Source organism: Alligator mississippiensis, chromosome 1 (genome assembly GCF_030867095.1).
Source record: "Alligator mississippiensis isolate rAllMis1 chromosome 1, rAllMis1, whole genome shotgun sequence".
Lineage (NCBI taxonomy): Eukaryota > Metazoa > Chordata > Crocodylia > Alligatoridae > Alligator > Alligator mississippiensis.
Window position 1 is genome coordinate 189,230,805 of NC_081824.1, and position 15,934 is coordinate 189,246,738.

Consider the following 15,934-nt stretch of genomic DNA (forward strand, 5'->3'; position numbering starts at 1 on the left):
CCCCATCCCCATCCTGCTCCCTCCTTCACTGTGGGGACCTTGATCTTCCCCCCACCACACCCTTTCCCTCCCCCACGCCCCTTCCCCCCAACAGACTTGGTGGCAGGAGGCTGCTCTCCAACTGCCAGGCTGCAGTCTTGTAAACCTGCTCTCAGATCGGTAGCAGCTGATATGGCTGGTTAATAATTAGCTATTGGTATTGGCCAAGAAAATCTTATCAGTGCACCCCTACACTCTTGTTTTCTTTTCGACATTATCCAACAATTTTAAAAGTTTTACTTAGTCACTTAAAACTGTACCATTCTCATTACCAAAACTCCCCGTTTTGATATCAAGCACCTCCCTTATATTTTTACTGCCAAACTTACAAAAAAGCTCAGAGCAGGGCTCTATGTCAGTCAGAGTTCCAACTCTAGTGTCCAGGCAGTTTCAGCGCTGGCTTTATGACACAGAGGTGGTAAATTACCTTTGGCATGCAAACCAGTGACTTGCAAAACCCTGACGGGTGGCATCAATGTAATACCCTGGACATCAGAAAAACAAAGACAAGTTTTCTCTAATTTCAGTAACTGACAGTGTAATGGAGCACAGATAGTTCTGGGTCAAGCAACAGACAGGGACTCTGGAGATTGAAGTTAGGCTCCTAGATCTTCTACCCATTTCCTGCGTACAGCCTGAGGCAAGTTACTTCAGCTTGTAGTGCCCACTCCCTAAATAGGAATGCCCCTCACATCCTTACTCCCTGTTTGTCTATCCTAGATATTTCAACTATTTGCACTTAGCAGGGCCACAGACTGTTTTGTTACGTGTGTGTATAGGGCCCGGTACAATGGGGCTTCAGAGTGCAAGTGGGGCTTCAGTGAAGGATAGAAAGAGATGGTTAGGGTCATTTCAGGCTATGAGAGTCTGCTTATATTGCTTTGCATAACTGAGATTTAGGAAAGAAGCAGTAAGTGCTTAGTTACTGTTTTGCCCCCCACATAAACAAACAGTGCTTTACCGTAAAACACTGTATCTGACTTTTTAAATACAAATGTCGAGGGAGGGTGTATTTAACTGAACATGGACAGAGCTAAACCTGGATACATTTCTAAGTGGTAGGCTGCTGTGTTAAACCTAATGTACAAAAGAAATTGGAAATAAAACTTTTTGTCCTATATAATTTATACCAAGTAAGGATTTAGCAGCAGTTTAAACAAATTAAATTTCTCCTGGGGAACTTTAAACACTTGTTATATTTGGTTTCAGCAAGAATGAGGAAGCCAGAAGAAATTGCTAGATTTGCAGTGACATTTAGCATGATCAGGAGAGTAGCTTTTCCTCTAATAGCAACTGCCCCATGCAGTCCAAATATTCAGCCAACCTTTCTGCTTTTACATACGAAGTGACATCTCCATTTTCCCTTTTCCTTCATTATAGCCAAAGTTAAATATTCCTTCCTGGAAGCAGTAATTTTTCAATGGATTGTGCTGTGCTGTGGCAATTCGTTTGGCAATTCAAACTCTTTTTAAGGTGTTTGCTTATTCTCCACCCAGTTAATTCCCCACTGAATACCATTTCTTCCTTACCTTGTCATCATGTGTGAACAAAAAAAGTTTTTCCTCCAAGGACGGGCTAATTCTCAGGTTCTCTTAAGTGGGAATGCTAATGATATGACTTCATTTGGATATTTTTTTCTCTCCGCCCTGCCCTCTTGAATTTGCCATGAGCACCAATGGATTCCCAACACTTTTTCTAAGCTCTGTACACATTCAAGTCAGAACTCAGCTGACAGCTTTCAAATTCTCTTGATGAATTCTCTGTACCTCCAGAAGACAATGTATAATAGCACTCTAACCTTTTGAGTTCACCACAAGGAAGCTTAAAACCGTAAGGTCTTCCTTTATGGGTCACTGCCCACTGCAGAATCAACACAAACACAGGGTGCTAAACATGTAACTGCTCACATTATAATGTCAACTTTCATTACCTTGCAATTTTTATTGTAACACAAGTGGTGTGTGCAAAGATAAAACCTAAATAATTGAAAATAAAAAGGAATACAATTCATTGTAATAAAATCAGTCCCTCTATAAACCAGTTCAGTGCCTACCAATCATCCATTATGGCTGAATTAGTAGTATCTCCTTATATTAGCAAAACCAAAATTTATATTCTGTACTCATTCTAAACAAAAAGGGATAATTACATTTAGGGAATATTTAAATCCAGGTGTTAGAGCAAAAAATCAAAATGTAATTATTTGTTGCCACCTGCTCCCTGTACATATAACATGAATTTTATAAATAGTTTGAAGGCACAACTCTGTGGCTCTGCTTTGAACTTCTATATGATGCCATTGGCTATTTTCTTAAAAACCCAGATCAGAATAACTATGTAATATTAAGTAGTAGGCAAATGTTCTTGTTTTTTTTTTAAACAATTATTACATTCTTATGAAGATGAATGCCTGTTTAAGTACAGAACATTAAAAAAGTCTTACTTGCCAAAGATCACAAAAGTGGCAAAAAATGTTGCCCCTAGAGTTTACTTGTACAGATTGCAGATTTCTGTTTCAGTCAAAGCAGTTACTCCTCCTGAAGAAAATAAACGATTAGAAATGTTCAATATTATTAAAGTTCAAACATCTCATCAGGTTTCTGAGCAATTCAAAACAAGAAAGAGATTCAGAAAAAGAAGGAAAAAAAGAATAATGTCATTACTGATACAGAGACTGGAAAGATTTTGTACAGAAAAATAATATATAAGAAATTAACTTGACATTTAAATATAAAATTGATTGAGAGCTAAACCTTTGATTCTTTTTCACTATGTACTTAAAACCATAGACAAACCTTCTGCATGCTGCAACACAAGAAATACAGACTCCTCAGAGATGATGTACTTGTGCAGACACACCATGTTGGGTACACAGCGGGGGATGATGGTCTTTCTGTTCCTGCTGTACTCACTACTTTTCCTTAGACCCTGACAGAGAACAAAAAGGTCAGTTGTACCCTCAGTTGCCTTTGGAGCCTGCTGTGCTCTGTGTTTATCAACCAAACTAATCTATCCGAGTTACTCTGGGCTTCAGAGAAACCACTCATCTGCTGCTCTATGCCCCTCAGTCCCCTGAGGCTCTGCTGATGGCATCTGGCACATTTCCAGAGAACAGAAGATGGCACAAAGCTGCCATTAAAATCAATTACATGGGTCAATGTTTTTATTAGAATCTCTCTCAAACTAAGTCATCAGGATGACACTCAGTTATTTCCCTGTGACCTTTTTTTTTAAATTTTATTTTTTTGGACCAAAAGACACTGTTAAAAATCAGTCTGATTTCTAAAGAAAAAAAACCCTCAGCTTTATAAGTTATCCTTACATTTCCACAATATTTTAAAACAAAAATAATAATAGGAGAGATCCATTTCCTGAAGGAGGCAAGGATTTTGAGAGGGGACACAAACTGAAGTTAAAAACAGAAAAGAACTACTGTGGAAATGTATTTCAATATTTTGTTATTGTTCAAGAGAATGACCTTCTATTATATTGAGAAACAAAATCTAACCAGCTAAATGGGAATTATAAATTTATTCTATTCGGCCTGTAGATGCAAAGACGTTTTTTTAACCCAGGGTCTAATATTTGAATGGTATAATATTTACAAACTGTTAACTTCTAAAGTATACATTTGAAAATTTTCTGTATAGAAAGCGTACTAGGATTTCAAAAGCAAGATGACTACAGTAAATGCAGAGTTCACAGTGTGTACACAGAGCAGATATGAATTTAAGGTACAACTACAGAATAATCTGTGGGCTCCAATTCTACAGCCCTTAACCACATTAGTAGTTTAAGTTGAGCCAATATAATGCTGTGAATAAGGACTGCAGCATCGAGCTTTCAAACCAGTTCCCAGCATCACAGATTCACTAGTCTGGCATAGGAATTTTTATTTGATCTTAATGATTCACCAGAGACACACCTGAAGGATGATCCCACACAGGAAAGACTTTAATCTAGTAAATCAGAAGCAATATCCTGTAACCTATAGTTACCAGAACATAGAAACTGCTACACGAGATCAGGCCAGTGGTACGTCTCAACTATCCTGCATCTCACAGTGGTCAACACCAGATGCTTAAAGGAAAAAAAGCCACAAGCAATGGAGTAGACAAATACAACTTGTGCAAAGGAAAAGTTTCTCATCCTCAATTAATAATTGGCTTACACCCAGAAGCTATCTAACATAACTGTGATTCTTTACTAAATCCTAGCAAGGGTCTGGCTTCAATGATCATGCTGCTATCACTAGCAGCGAGCAACACAAGAGGTATCCAACATGAGAGAGAGTATAAAGGAAAAGGAAAAGAAAGGAGATGAATGCTAAAGAAAATTAAAATATATTTCAAACCCATTTAAATGCTACAACTTTTAATGTGCCAATATAATTCACAGAGGTGCCAGCAATAAAGAGGGGGAAAGTATTTTTTGTGTAGAGTAAGTCAGCAGGCCAAGTATAAGGAAAAAAAGGTTTTACTTACTTTCAGTATCAACGTTTCCTGTGTTCTAGTATCCATTACGAGCAAAACCTAAATAAACATAATATTAAAAGAAAATTTTAAAATACATTTCCCATTAAGATAAAACTACTTAAGAGCAACTCTATCAACTTCTAAATATTTTCACAAAAAAAGTATACAATGTATTAGTAAGACCTCTATTGACCTTTGTTTAAAGAAAGAAATATGCTTGTAGATGGAAGGTGTCTCTAGAGTACTGCAAGAATTCATGTATTTCATACCCATCATCTTCCCAAAGATTTAAATCTAGACCTAATAAAATAAATAACAGCTTTGAAACAAACGGTATTTTATGTTTAAGACTATAATTTATCAGGAGAACCCAAGTTATGAAAATGTAATAGTATCTGCACACACAGCATAAAACTAACTCCCCCTACTCCCCATTTTCAATGTGAACTGTTACATTACCTCAGTTTAATCCAAAACTCTTTTCTCCCAAAAGGTATCTTATTTTCACACTACCAGATTTTTCATATGCAGCATTTCTTTCCTACCAGGAGGTTATGTTTTGAGCACAGGACTACATAGTCCCTCCTAGGATGTCAAAATGAAGTCTGAGCACTCTCTGAAGACAAAAACCTACTCGGGCACCAGGAAAACATGCATTAATCAGCTCTATAGTCACTGCTGTGTAACTCTTTAGCATGCTTTTTGTTCTGATGCATTCAGAACTAGCAGCAGAAACTACTGCAAGCAGAGGCGTAACAGCCCAACCAGGTGCCCGAAGCAGCTGTGACATACAGGGGGAGCAGCAACTTCTGCCAGCACAATCATGCAGCTGTGGTGGCAATTCTTTTTTTCCACCCCTTCCCCCATCCAAAAAGTCAGCACCTGGGACAGCTGTCCCAGTCAACCTGCCCTAGTTACTCTACTGCCTGCAAGGAAACACTGCTACCAATGTTACAGTATTACAATCAGGTGCAGGGAAAAGAAGATTTATATAAAAATGAACAGATATAACTTAAAAAGGCAGTCTCTATTACAATGCATTAACTCTGATGGCACTACATTACAGATTTCTCCCCTTGACTCCATACATGTGAAATATGGTGGAGAAAGAATCTAATGAGTAAATTAAGTATCAGTGCTGGTTTGGGGGGGAACCTCTTTCAGATGTTCAAAATTCTCCAAATTGCTCTTGCAAACCCCTATACTTTTGAGGGTACTGCCCTAGAATTACAAGAGTACAGAACTGCAGATGCATTGCATATGGACCAGTTGTAAGACAAGAACCTGGATGGGACATGCAGAAGATCAATGTCCTAAAAGCAAAACCCAGTTACAGGATATGCACCTTCTATAGCACATTCAATTTTTGTACTGTTCTCTTAAATGCACCCTCCTAAATTTCTCCACTATGCTCCTAGGTCCAAATGGAAATAGTTGCATGTTTAAAAAAAGAAAAGCTACATTACTTAGGCTGCAAAGTCTAGTGCTCTAAAGACAGGAAGTGCCAGTTTTACAGTTCAGCAAACTTCAGCAAAGAATGCTAAAATTTAAGCTACAGAACTAAATAAATCTTTTGCTTCCATTTTATTTACTGCAGAGGGATAATGTGCCATTAGCAACAGGTGTGGGGACCAGTGGGCAACAGGAGGCGTACAACACAGATGTGGAATGCCTGGTTCCCTTGAAAGGAAGGAGTCCTGAGACTACATGCTGGGTACAGGAATTGCGGTACTCAACTTCTCTTTTTCCCCAGGAGCTGGGGAAACTCTCATCCAACTTGGGGCCCTGAGGAGCCAAATGAGGGGGATACAATCAAAGGCTTCCACTGGATCCAAGAAGCGTAGTCAGCAACTTGCAGATTTTTCTAATATGGCAAGAGGGGTGCAGGCCTTTGTCCACATTTGTTTATTTTGATAGCATAAGCAAGAGAAAGGTAGTGAGAATTTTGTGATTTATAACACTGTCAACCCTGAACAAAATTTGGGGATCTTTCATTCCAAGATATTCTCCCTACCCAATTTCAAAGGCCAAATACAAATAAAAAGTGTGTTGGAATATTTCAAGGATTGATTATAAGGAAAATATTAAGCAATCCAAAGATGTGTCATTACATGCTCTTCCTATAATACCAAGCGTATAACATACAAAAATATGCAATCATTTGAACATGAAGATTTTAAAATAGAATGCATGCGGGCTAACTAAAATATACATTATTTTAGTTATTTTATTACAGCCTTGTAAAAATTCTTGCCCACTCACCCAGATTTAATTTTTCTGATGGATGAGTGAAATGTAATTTTCATCATAATGGAAAGGGTGGGTGAGTAGATAATATGGCTAGGCAGGTGAATTTTCATGATGATTTTGCAAGCCTGCTGCATAGGGCTCTTAGAAACAATAGAAGCCAGCTGAATAAATCATAGCAATGAAACTGGTTTTACTGTTCTTGCTTAGCCACAAGGCATAAAATAAAAAACTTACAAGATATGCCAAATTAAGATGGATAAAATGGTTAAGAAGTGGGGTTTGTTTACAGTTACTTTCTGATCTTCTTCTACCAAGTTTATTTGTAGCTAGATACTGTTCACATTGAGGCAATAAATACAAGAACATATGTGATTTTTTTTTTAAATGTGCCCTTTGACTGTCAATTTCTCCCAAACAGGTGTTGGCTAAATGATTATAAATTGGCCTCTGGATACACCTCTTCAACTGAGCCGTACAGGACTGGCGATAATATAATTAGACCTAAAAACATCAGGCTGGTGAATGCTTTCCATCTGTTTGGCAATAATGTGTAGTTAACAATAGTCTTTAAAAGAAGCACCTTCAAGTTCAGTTCTTAAAGTTATTTATAGGGCTATTCTTAACACACCAGCACTCTTGCTAATAAGAGCTTTAGCCACTTGGAAATTATTAGCCATACAGCTGTATACAGAAAGGAATGGCTGCATTTAACATCTGTATCTCTCCAAATTTACACGTGTCAACCTCATTTAAAGTCGTTTCTTAATGAACAGTCCTGTGGTTCTGTGTTAATATTATAGTTGCATGCACAAAGATCATAAGGAGCCAAACATTTTTTTTAATACCAACAGTAGGCCAATCAGTAATGAAGCTGTCAGCATAAAGGACAGCATAATAGCTTATTTAACCCTCAAACAGGGTTTATTCATTTGTAGAATAGAACACACCAATTTAAAAACTGCTCATGGGTTTGCTCACCTTTATAAAGACAAAAATCTAATTTGGTACTAATTTGATACAATTGTCTTTCCAATAAAAGGCTCCTAAAGCCATTTTTTATTTCATGATAAAACAACTGCTATAACTAAAACTGTCATGAAATAATTACCTTTGATAGCATACCTTATTGCACGAAAGTAATTAGTGTATTCCTCCCTTTCATTTTTCACACTTGCTTATCAGCACTGTTTTAGCATATGGTGCAACAGAACAGATTACCAAGTCTTTGCTCTATAGTTACATATAGAATGACTGCTGCTAACTGGACTAAAGCAGACAACCTGTCCTTTTAGGGCTAGCTTCATCTGTTATGCTACCTCATCACAAATAATGTAGAAGCATTTACAAAAGTAATACAAGAGATGATAGTTTTGTGCCTTTGAAGTTAAGTAGCTTGACTGATTAGCCAATCTTTCTAACCATCCAACTTTCCTTTCTTTTTCTTTCAAAATGAGTTGTCCTGGTTTTCAATTTTTCTCGGATTTCTTACCATAATGCTTGTGGCTTCAAATTTAGTTAAAAACTCAGTTTTCTGAAACAGAAAATAATTTCTTTATTGAGTCTCTCTCTCACATACAACAATTTATTCTGTTGGGGGATTTTTATTTTGGAAACAGGAGTCATAAAAGAATTTTAGAAAAAATACTGAGACCACATCTTTGTCTACTTACTGGGCATGTAAGTGGGCTTATTCCAGGTGAAATCCTTGAAAAAGTAATAATGCCAAAGTAGGGTGGATTCTCTTCCTCCTCATGTGGGATGCCTGCTCTAACACACTGTAATTACAGTGCATCGGAGCAGATGCTATTAATCACTCCAGCAGCCTTGGCATTTCGTGTATTCAGCGTCCCCACATTTCAAAATGGCAGCTGCAGCACTTTAACTAAAGCTCAAACAAGTTCTAGTCAATGCACTCCCACTGCTATTTTGAAGTGTGTGACGCTGACTACGTAAGACGCAGTGGGTGATTTAATCAGAGCAGCTTCCGAGAGCACTCAGGACCGCGCACGTGTGTGTGTGTGTGTGCGCGCACATGCATGTGTACACACACACACACACACACACACACACAAACAAAACACAATGGCAGTACCTACTCTTGACTACTATCAAAATATTTAAGTAGGTGTTCTCATATAATTTATCAAGCCAGTCTCATCCAAGCCGATTCTAAAAGAACTAGTAACTACTCCACCAACCATGGGACAGCTTACTTAAGAGGTGATGAACTGGGGGAGACGGGGAAAGGCTGACACTTCTTATTTAAAATTGCCCAATGCGTGAGCTCTTCATAACATCATATTTATGCACCACAAAAAGTCAACTTTAACTTTTGCCTGCTAGACAGGGCTACAGCAGAAATATGCTTTTGCACAGATGAAACAAGTACAAATGTCTTGAGTGCTAACTTGCTCTCAGTGTTCAAACAGACATACTTGCCTCTCCTCACCTCAGACTCTGTGGGCAAACACTGTTTAACTGGCAAAGACCCAGCAAGTTATTTATCCTTGCGTTCCTCTACACTTCCCTCCTACCGAGTGCATATGTACACTCTTCAGTAGTTTGTGAACTTCCACATAAATCAGCTTGACTTGGGAACACAAAGTTCCATAGCGCATTCCTTGTCCCTCTACTCCATCCAAAGTGACGGCATCAGGAGCATCAGTATGAGCAGATTGTGTAGAGGCACTTATGTTATGTTGTGAAGCCAATCTGCTCCTGGCTTTCACATGCTGGTGGAACCTGTTCTTGTGATAATGCCTACAGTGTGAATTGCAAGTTCTAATACCTTATAACAATTAATCATCATCCACAACATTTAGTGTTTACTCATAGAAGGGAGCCAAAGCAAGTACAATGCAATATATCAACTCTACAATGCAAGTGAGACCGTGACACAAAAGAAAACAATATATAACCCTAATAATGACACTAATGTGATAACACTTCCTGTTTCCAAACTTCCTGACATAGCATGTGAACAGAATAAGTAGGCAAGGTGTTAGAAGAGTCAATCCCTGAACTGACTGGCAAGTAGAAAGGCAAGGAGCAGAGCAACATCAGGGCAAATAAATATCTTCAACTGTATGCTCAAGCATACTTTGTAAAGAACCTGAGCTCTTTATCGCAGCAGTGCCACATCCCAAGGTGCATGTAAATAAACCACGATTGTTTCCTAGCTACAGCAGCAAAGCAGATATTAGTGATAGCCAAAATAATTACATGCCAGTGCTTTGTATATCTGCAAACAAGATTTTACATTTATTTTTAAAACTGAGTTAATGCTCAAGTGAAATTACTTAAAAATGGAATTCAAACACCTTAAGAGAGTTGATTTATAACACTACACAACATCTTAGCTTACAAATAACTATTTAAATCCAGTAGATACTATTAATTAGAGATGGGGGGGAAAAGCCTAAAAACCTGACTTGTAAATAAGCACAGTTTAGCTTTAAGAAAACAGTTAATTTTTCAGATCCTTTAAATGCATAGAAATTAGCAAATGTTTCAGTATGCTAATTTTTTAATTAAAAGATATTTCTGCAGTAAAAGCTCTTTCATATGCACTACTGATTCTTCATCAAACGTTAAGTTTCCAACTTAACACCAGTATCGCCGGTGGCAGCCTGAAGGTTTACCATCTGCTGCCACCCAAAGTCGCGGTGGCCACCTTCAGAACATATGCATCAAAGCCCTGAGATAAGAGACTGAAGGAATACTGCAGAAGTCAGCATAAGGGGAATCGCAAACCCAGAGGCAGGCAACAGGCAAGTAACTAGGAAAAAAAGAACATGGTGAACCATTAGTCACCCTACAAAACACCCAACCAAGGTCACCAGGGACACTGTTGGATGAACAGAATGCCGCTATAAATGCACTGCTCTCTCGGATGGTTTTAACATATATGCAACTGCCATATAAACTGCAATTGTATGCTGCCTTTTTTTTTAATTTCTATTCGTTTCCTCAGCTCCACGCATTTTCAGAAGAGGACACAGAACATATTTAACCAGCTTGAGTTCACAATTCCATTTACTGGAGCATTTTATATTTAGCAAAATAAAAAGTGGTTCCTTATAAAAGTCTGAGTTTAAGTCACAGGTGTAGGCTACAAACACCTCCTAAGTAATCAGGTGCAATGAAGTATATACTCTTACTTCATTTATTAGTAACATTAGAGTGATGTTGTAGCAACGATGTACCGGAAAATTCTGTGAGAGGCAAAGACTTTTTTGGGGTGATATCTTGTATTGGGCATGGTTAGAATCAAGTTAGACAAGGGTCTGAAGGAAAGCCCTTCTTTGTCAGATATTGATAAAGTGACCTGACACAATGAGGAGGTGACATGACAAAGAATATCTTGATTTGAATGCCTGTCTAACATTATTCCAATTATGCAGTTGGTCCAATAAAAAATATCACCCCAAAAATATCTTTGCCTCTAGTATACTTCATTTACTGACAGATTATGGTTTTTGGAGAGAAAGCTATCAACCAGGTATGGCCTCACTTTGAAAGGCTGGCTTTAACCCTTACTTTGAAAATACTGTGTAATAACATTACCATTGGACTCCACGATTATTGTCTTCAACATCACATAAAGCATGTTCTATTTATGAGACACGCTTTCTATTGTAGTCCTGCTCAAACTGGCAAGGTGAACTTTTTCTTCTTTGCGTAACATTTCCTGTGATTTACTGAACACTTTATTATAGGAAGTGATACGCAAACAAGAAAAAGTCCAGCTTGCTCATCAGATCCCAGCTTGAGTTCAGATTTAAGGATCACTGCCTAGAATTCAGTATATTGATCTGTTAAGGTTGCAGAAGCAGGGGAAAAAAATCTTCATATCCTTGGCTGTGATACATATTCAAGGCTAATAAGAATTAAATGTCTACTTAATACACATTTACTTTGCCACTAAATATAGTCACTTCTTTGAAGAAAGACCGACCTTCCCCCACCTGCCTCCTTTTTTTAAAAAATGGTCAAGCAGGCAACTCTAGCAAAAACTTGGTTTACCCCTACGAAAAACTGTTATCAGTGCTCATCCTTGTATACATGTGCAGCATGAAACCCTTAGGTCTACAATTATCCCCTCTTTTTTCCTTTGTTGTTTAGTAATTATCCATAAAGAAGTTATGCTCTGCATAGTCTACTGATGTGTAATAATACTGTAGTTAAACAAAAGCCCTATTGATTTAACACTGTGAATGCAAGAAAGCAGCAAGTGTCAAAACTCACTTTTTTAGACTTTTGGTTGTGCTGCATTAAGTAAAATTATAAATGTCTGGAGTACACTGAAAATTGGCCAGTGAATAATAAGGAGCAACATACTAAGCTGAAAGAGATGTCCAGATATAATAGAAGGTATCATCCAAGATCAGATAGTTATTAATTATATGTCATCAGCTTTGTGCTATGCAAGCATTAGGAAGACAAGGTACTTTTCACAAAGTGCTTACCTATATAAATAGCTTTTTATGTGGAAGCTGGCAGATGGGAGATAATGAACAAGTAAAGTTTAACATGCATTGTTAGTTTCCTGATTTGAGGAGGGGATATAAAATTTATGTTATTTTTCTCTGGATTAAAAACAGGTTTTAGGATTGGTCATAGTTCTATTGTTAATGAGAATTAACAGTACAAGACAATATCACAGTGAAAGCAGACAAAGCACAAGGACCCACAGAGACTAGAAACACATGTAAACCACAGATTCAACTGGAAGCATTCCAATAAATATGGAAGAACTGAATGAAATGGCATGAACATAAAACATGGAACGAGCACTGAGCAGGGTGGATTTTAAAAAATATATATTTTTTAATCAAAATTTTGATTTTTTATTTAAATCAGATTTTTTTGTTTAATCTTTTTTTTGCTAAGATGCTTTTTTTTTAAAAAAAAAAGCCTATATAAAATAGTTTTAATTTAAAATATGTTAAAGATCAAAGATAAATCATCATGGTATAGGGATTATAACTTCTAATTATATACTACTTAAGACAATATTGCTGGATAAAGTGTACGAGAAAGAAATTGAACAGTGCAAAAAGTCTGGAGGGGAAAATTGCTCCATCCATCAAGATTCAGGTTAGCAATGTCCACAACGATCCAGTAATATGTGCTTGTGTAACAAGAGAAGAAGGGGCTGTCTACCTTCCAGAAACAATTGATTCATCAGGAAATGCGTGCACAGCAGAATATTTACAAGTAGCAGCAGCAAAAGCTATAACAAACTGAAAAAAGTTCAAATGGCTAGCGCACAGCTTTGTCACAGACGGTACTGTAAGTGTATCAAAGATGAGAAGAAATCTAGAAGAAAGTGAAGAAAGCCCCAAGCTAATAACATACGGCTGCAACGCTCATTTGATGCACTTCTTAGCCAAAGATTTCAGTGCTCCAGAAATAAAGGCTAATGTTGTTGAAATTGCAAAATACTTCCATAATAACCACTTTGTAGCAGCTGCTCTGAAGAAAGCACAAGGAACAAAACTAACTCCAGCTAATTTTCTTGCCAATATTCTCAATACTCAGTACAAGGGTCAATCCTTAACCACTAAAGAAGAGTTGGCTATGATATGGGCATCTAGCAATCATCCCTCCATAATAACAACTACAATAAATTTCAGGGCTAAGGGTGAACCATTCAAGAAATATGTTTGCTGATAAGTTTTAAGGAAAGTCACAACAGTGAACTAGTGGAAGTCACTTAAGCACCTGGATCCATCAGAGACTGTTGAAGTGATAATCCAGCTTTTAACAGCAGTAGCTTCTTCTGCAGGTGTAGAAAAAATATTTTCTTCCTTTGGACTAATTCATTCTAAATTGAGTAATCACTTGGGAAATGAAAAAGCAAGAAAGCTTGTCTTTCTTTTCCAGTTTAGGAATAAACGGGAAGAGGAAGCTGAAGACTGAGTTTGCAGCATAACCCAGTATTTTCTCATGTTGATCTGGCTGAAATAATCTTTTGTTGTGGTTAAAAACACATTTCACATAACCAAAATAGTTAAAAATTCAAAAATACATATGCTTGTTTTGTTAAAATAATTATAGGTGTTTGTTGTTGAAGAAAAATATCCAAACTACACAAACTTGTTGTTTTAGTCAAATAAAACAATTTAAATGTCATAATTCAGTTTTCTGATGTAGCTGCAAAAATAGTCTGAAAGAATATCAAAATTAATTATTGCTCTAAAATATATAGGGTATACCTTCTAAAAATGAAACCTACATCTATGAGTTGTGAATAACATGTATTAAGGTTATGTCAAACAACAAGAATGCACTTTTTGTAGAAAACTATGATTAAATTGAGGCTTCCTGACCAGTAATTTAAATCATGATTTAAATCAAATCCACTCTGGCACTGGGGTTTAAAAAAGTCCTAATTGTGTGCTATATTATATCATGTTGTAGACTAGTTTCTTTAGAGAAGTAGTAAAAGCTTTATCACTTGGGTGTAAAAGTACACTAGCTATTAAATGCATTTTAAGGAACAATCCTGTGCTAGGCAGGGAAATGGACTAAGTGATCCAATAAATCATCTATATTTTTAACTTCTCCAATTCTAAAATTCCAAAACAAGAAAATTACCAAGGACCCTAGCAGATTACCAAAATATAGCTGCTTTTAAAATAACTTCCCTTATTTTCATTACCAGTATTAACTAGATCACTCAAATATGAAACATCACAATGTATTTATTTTTTAACAGCTTTTATATTTCTGGGTTTTTTTCACTTAAGTTACACTTGGGCCATAAAAATGGACTAATCACAGTTTAACTTTTGTTTATACTGAGTTACTAACTGGTTTCTCTTTCAGGTTCTAAGGATCACAATAACATGATACAGAGAATGTCTAATTTCTGTTATGCCGGTTTTTTCTAACTCTCTTATGCAAACAATTAACTGTACAAATCCATAAGATAGTTAAAAAAAAAAAAAACTTAGTAGCATTTACCCAAAAGCCACTGGCAAAATATCAGCTAATGAAAATTTAAACTTTGGAACTGCAACGCTATTTAAACTCTCCTCAAAATAAAACCAAAGATATTTAAGCTTCTATGGGGAATTAGTTAATATGGAGTGAGACACAGCTACTGCCATATTAAATATTCATAGGCAAAAAAGAACTGTATTAACAAAAGACCACTTCTCGTACCCTCCAATTAGACTGTTACCTGTTTGAATTCAACTATGATTCTGTAGTTCATTTTAAAAATGCATTATACATGTAAACATCACATCAAATTTGTGCTTTTTTTGAACTTCTGCTTCAGAGGCTGACATAAATAATAATTGCATTGAACTTTTTAAATAATTAACAATGCCAATTTGGATATCATGGAGAATCGGGCCTAAAAATACTGCATAATGAATTCACATTGTTATATAATGTGAGAAATCATAACTCCAAACACTAAAGAGAATACCAACACTACAGTTGCAAAAAGCATTTTTTTCCCTCCAGTTTTTCAGGGGGGAAAAATTACCAGAGATTTACTTCTATGACATACGCCTGTTCAAAAATTGCTTAATTTAAATTATAATCATCAGTGTCTTGTTAAAATTAAGTGAAACATTTGGAAAGCTTAACAAAGAAGTTATTGAATAATAAGCCTGTCCCTGAATTCAAACAAGTTCTGACAGATTGAGAAATGTTCTGATCCCAGTTCCATCAGTGACAATCCAGAGAAAATTCCACTGGAAACAATGAAGTTACTCCAGATTCATATTCATGTTAACTGTATTAGAATTTGGCTCTTTAATAGGGGTGCACCAATAAGGATTTTTTTGGCCGATACCAATGGTCAATTATTCACCAGCCATATCGGCTGATACTGATCCAATAGCCAACGTGCAGCCCAGCAGCTTAGAGAGCAGAGTCCAGCCAGTATGTCTTTGGGAGGGAAGGGGTGTGGTGGGGGGAGATTGAGGCCCCCCACAGTGAGGGGGGGAGTGGGGTAGGGGCAGGGGCTGCCAAGCTGGGGTGAGGCGTGAGATGGAGCCACAGGTGGCTCATTGGTGGAGGCAGGGGGGGATTTGGGAGGGTCATGGGAGGTTTGGCAGGGGGGGGTCATATGCCCCCCATATTTGTACACGAGTCAAAGATGGGCTGCATGCTGTTCCCTCCCCCAGCAGGGAGGGGTGGGCCAGGTA

At 37.1% G+C, this 15,934-nt stretch overlaps 1 protein-coding gene across 4 annotated transcripts in view; it reads right to left on the minus strand.

Annotated features, from left to right (window-relative positions):
• RPS6KC1 (ribosomal protein S6 kinase C1) overlaps window positions 1–15,934 on the minus strand; it is a 137,187-nt gene that overhangs the window by 35,818 nt on the left and 85,435 nt on the right. For all 4 annotated transcript variants that reach the window (XM_059717906.1, XM_006268119.4, XM_019483189.2 and 1 more), the window contains 2 exons: window positions 4,524–4,571; window positions 2,835–2,967 (listed from right to left, as the gene is read on the minus strand). In XM_059717906.1, the coding sequence (XP_059573889.1) occupies window positions 2,835–2,967; window positions 4,524–4,571 (181 nt within the window). The remainder of the gene's footprint in view (window positions 1–2,834; window positions 2,968–4,523; window positions 4,572–15,934) is intronic.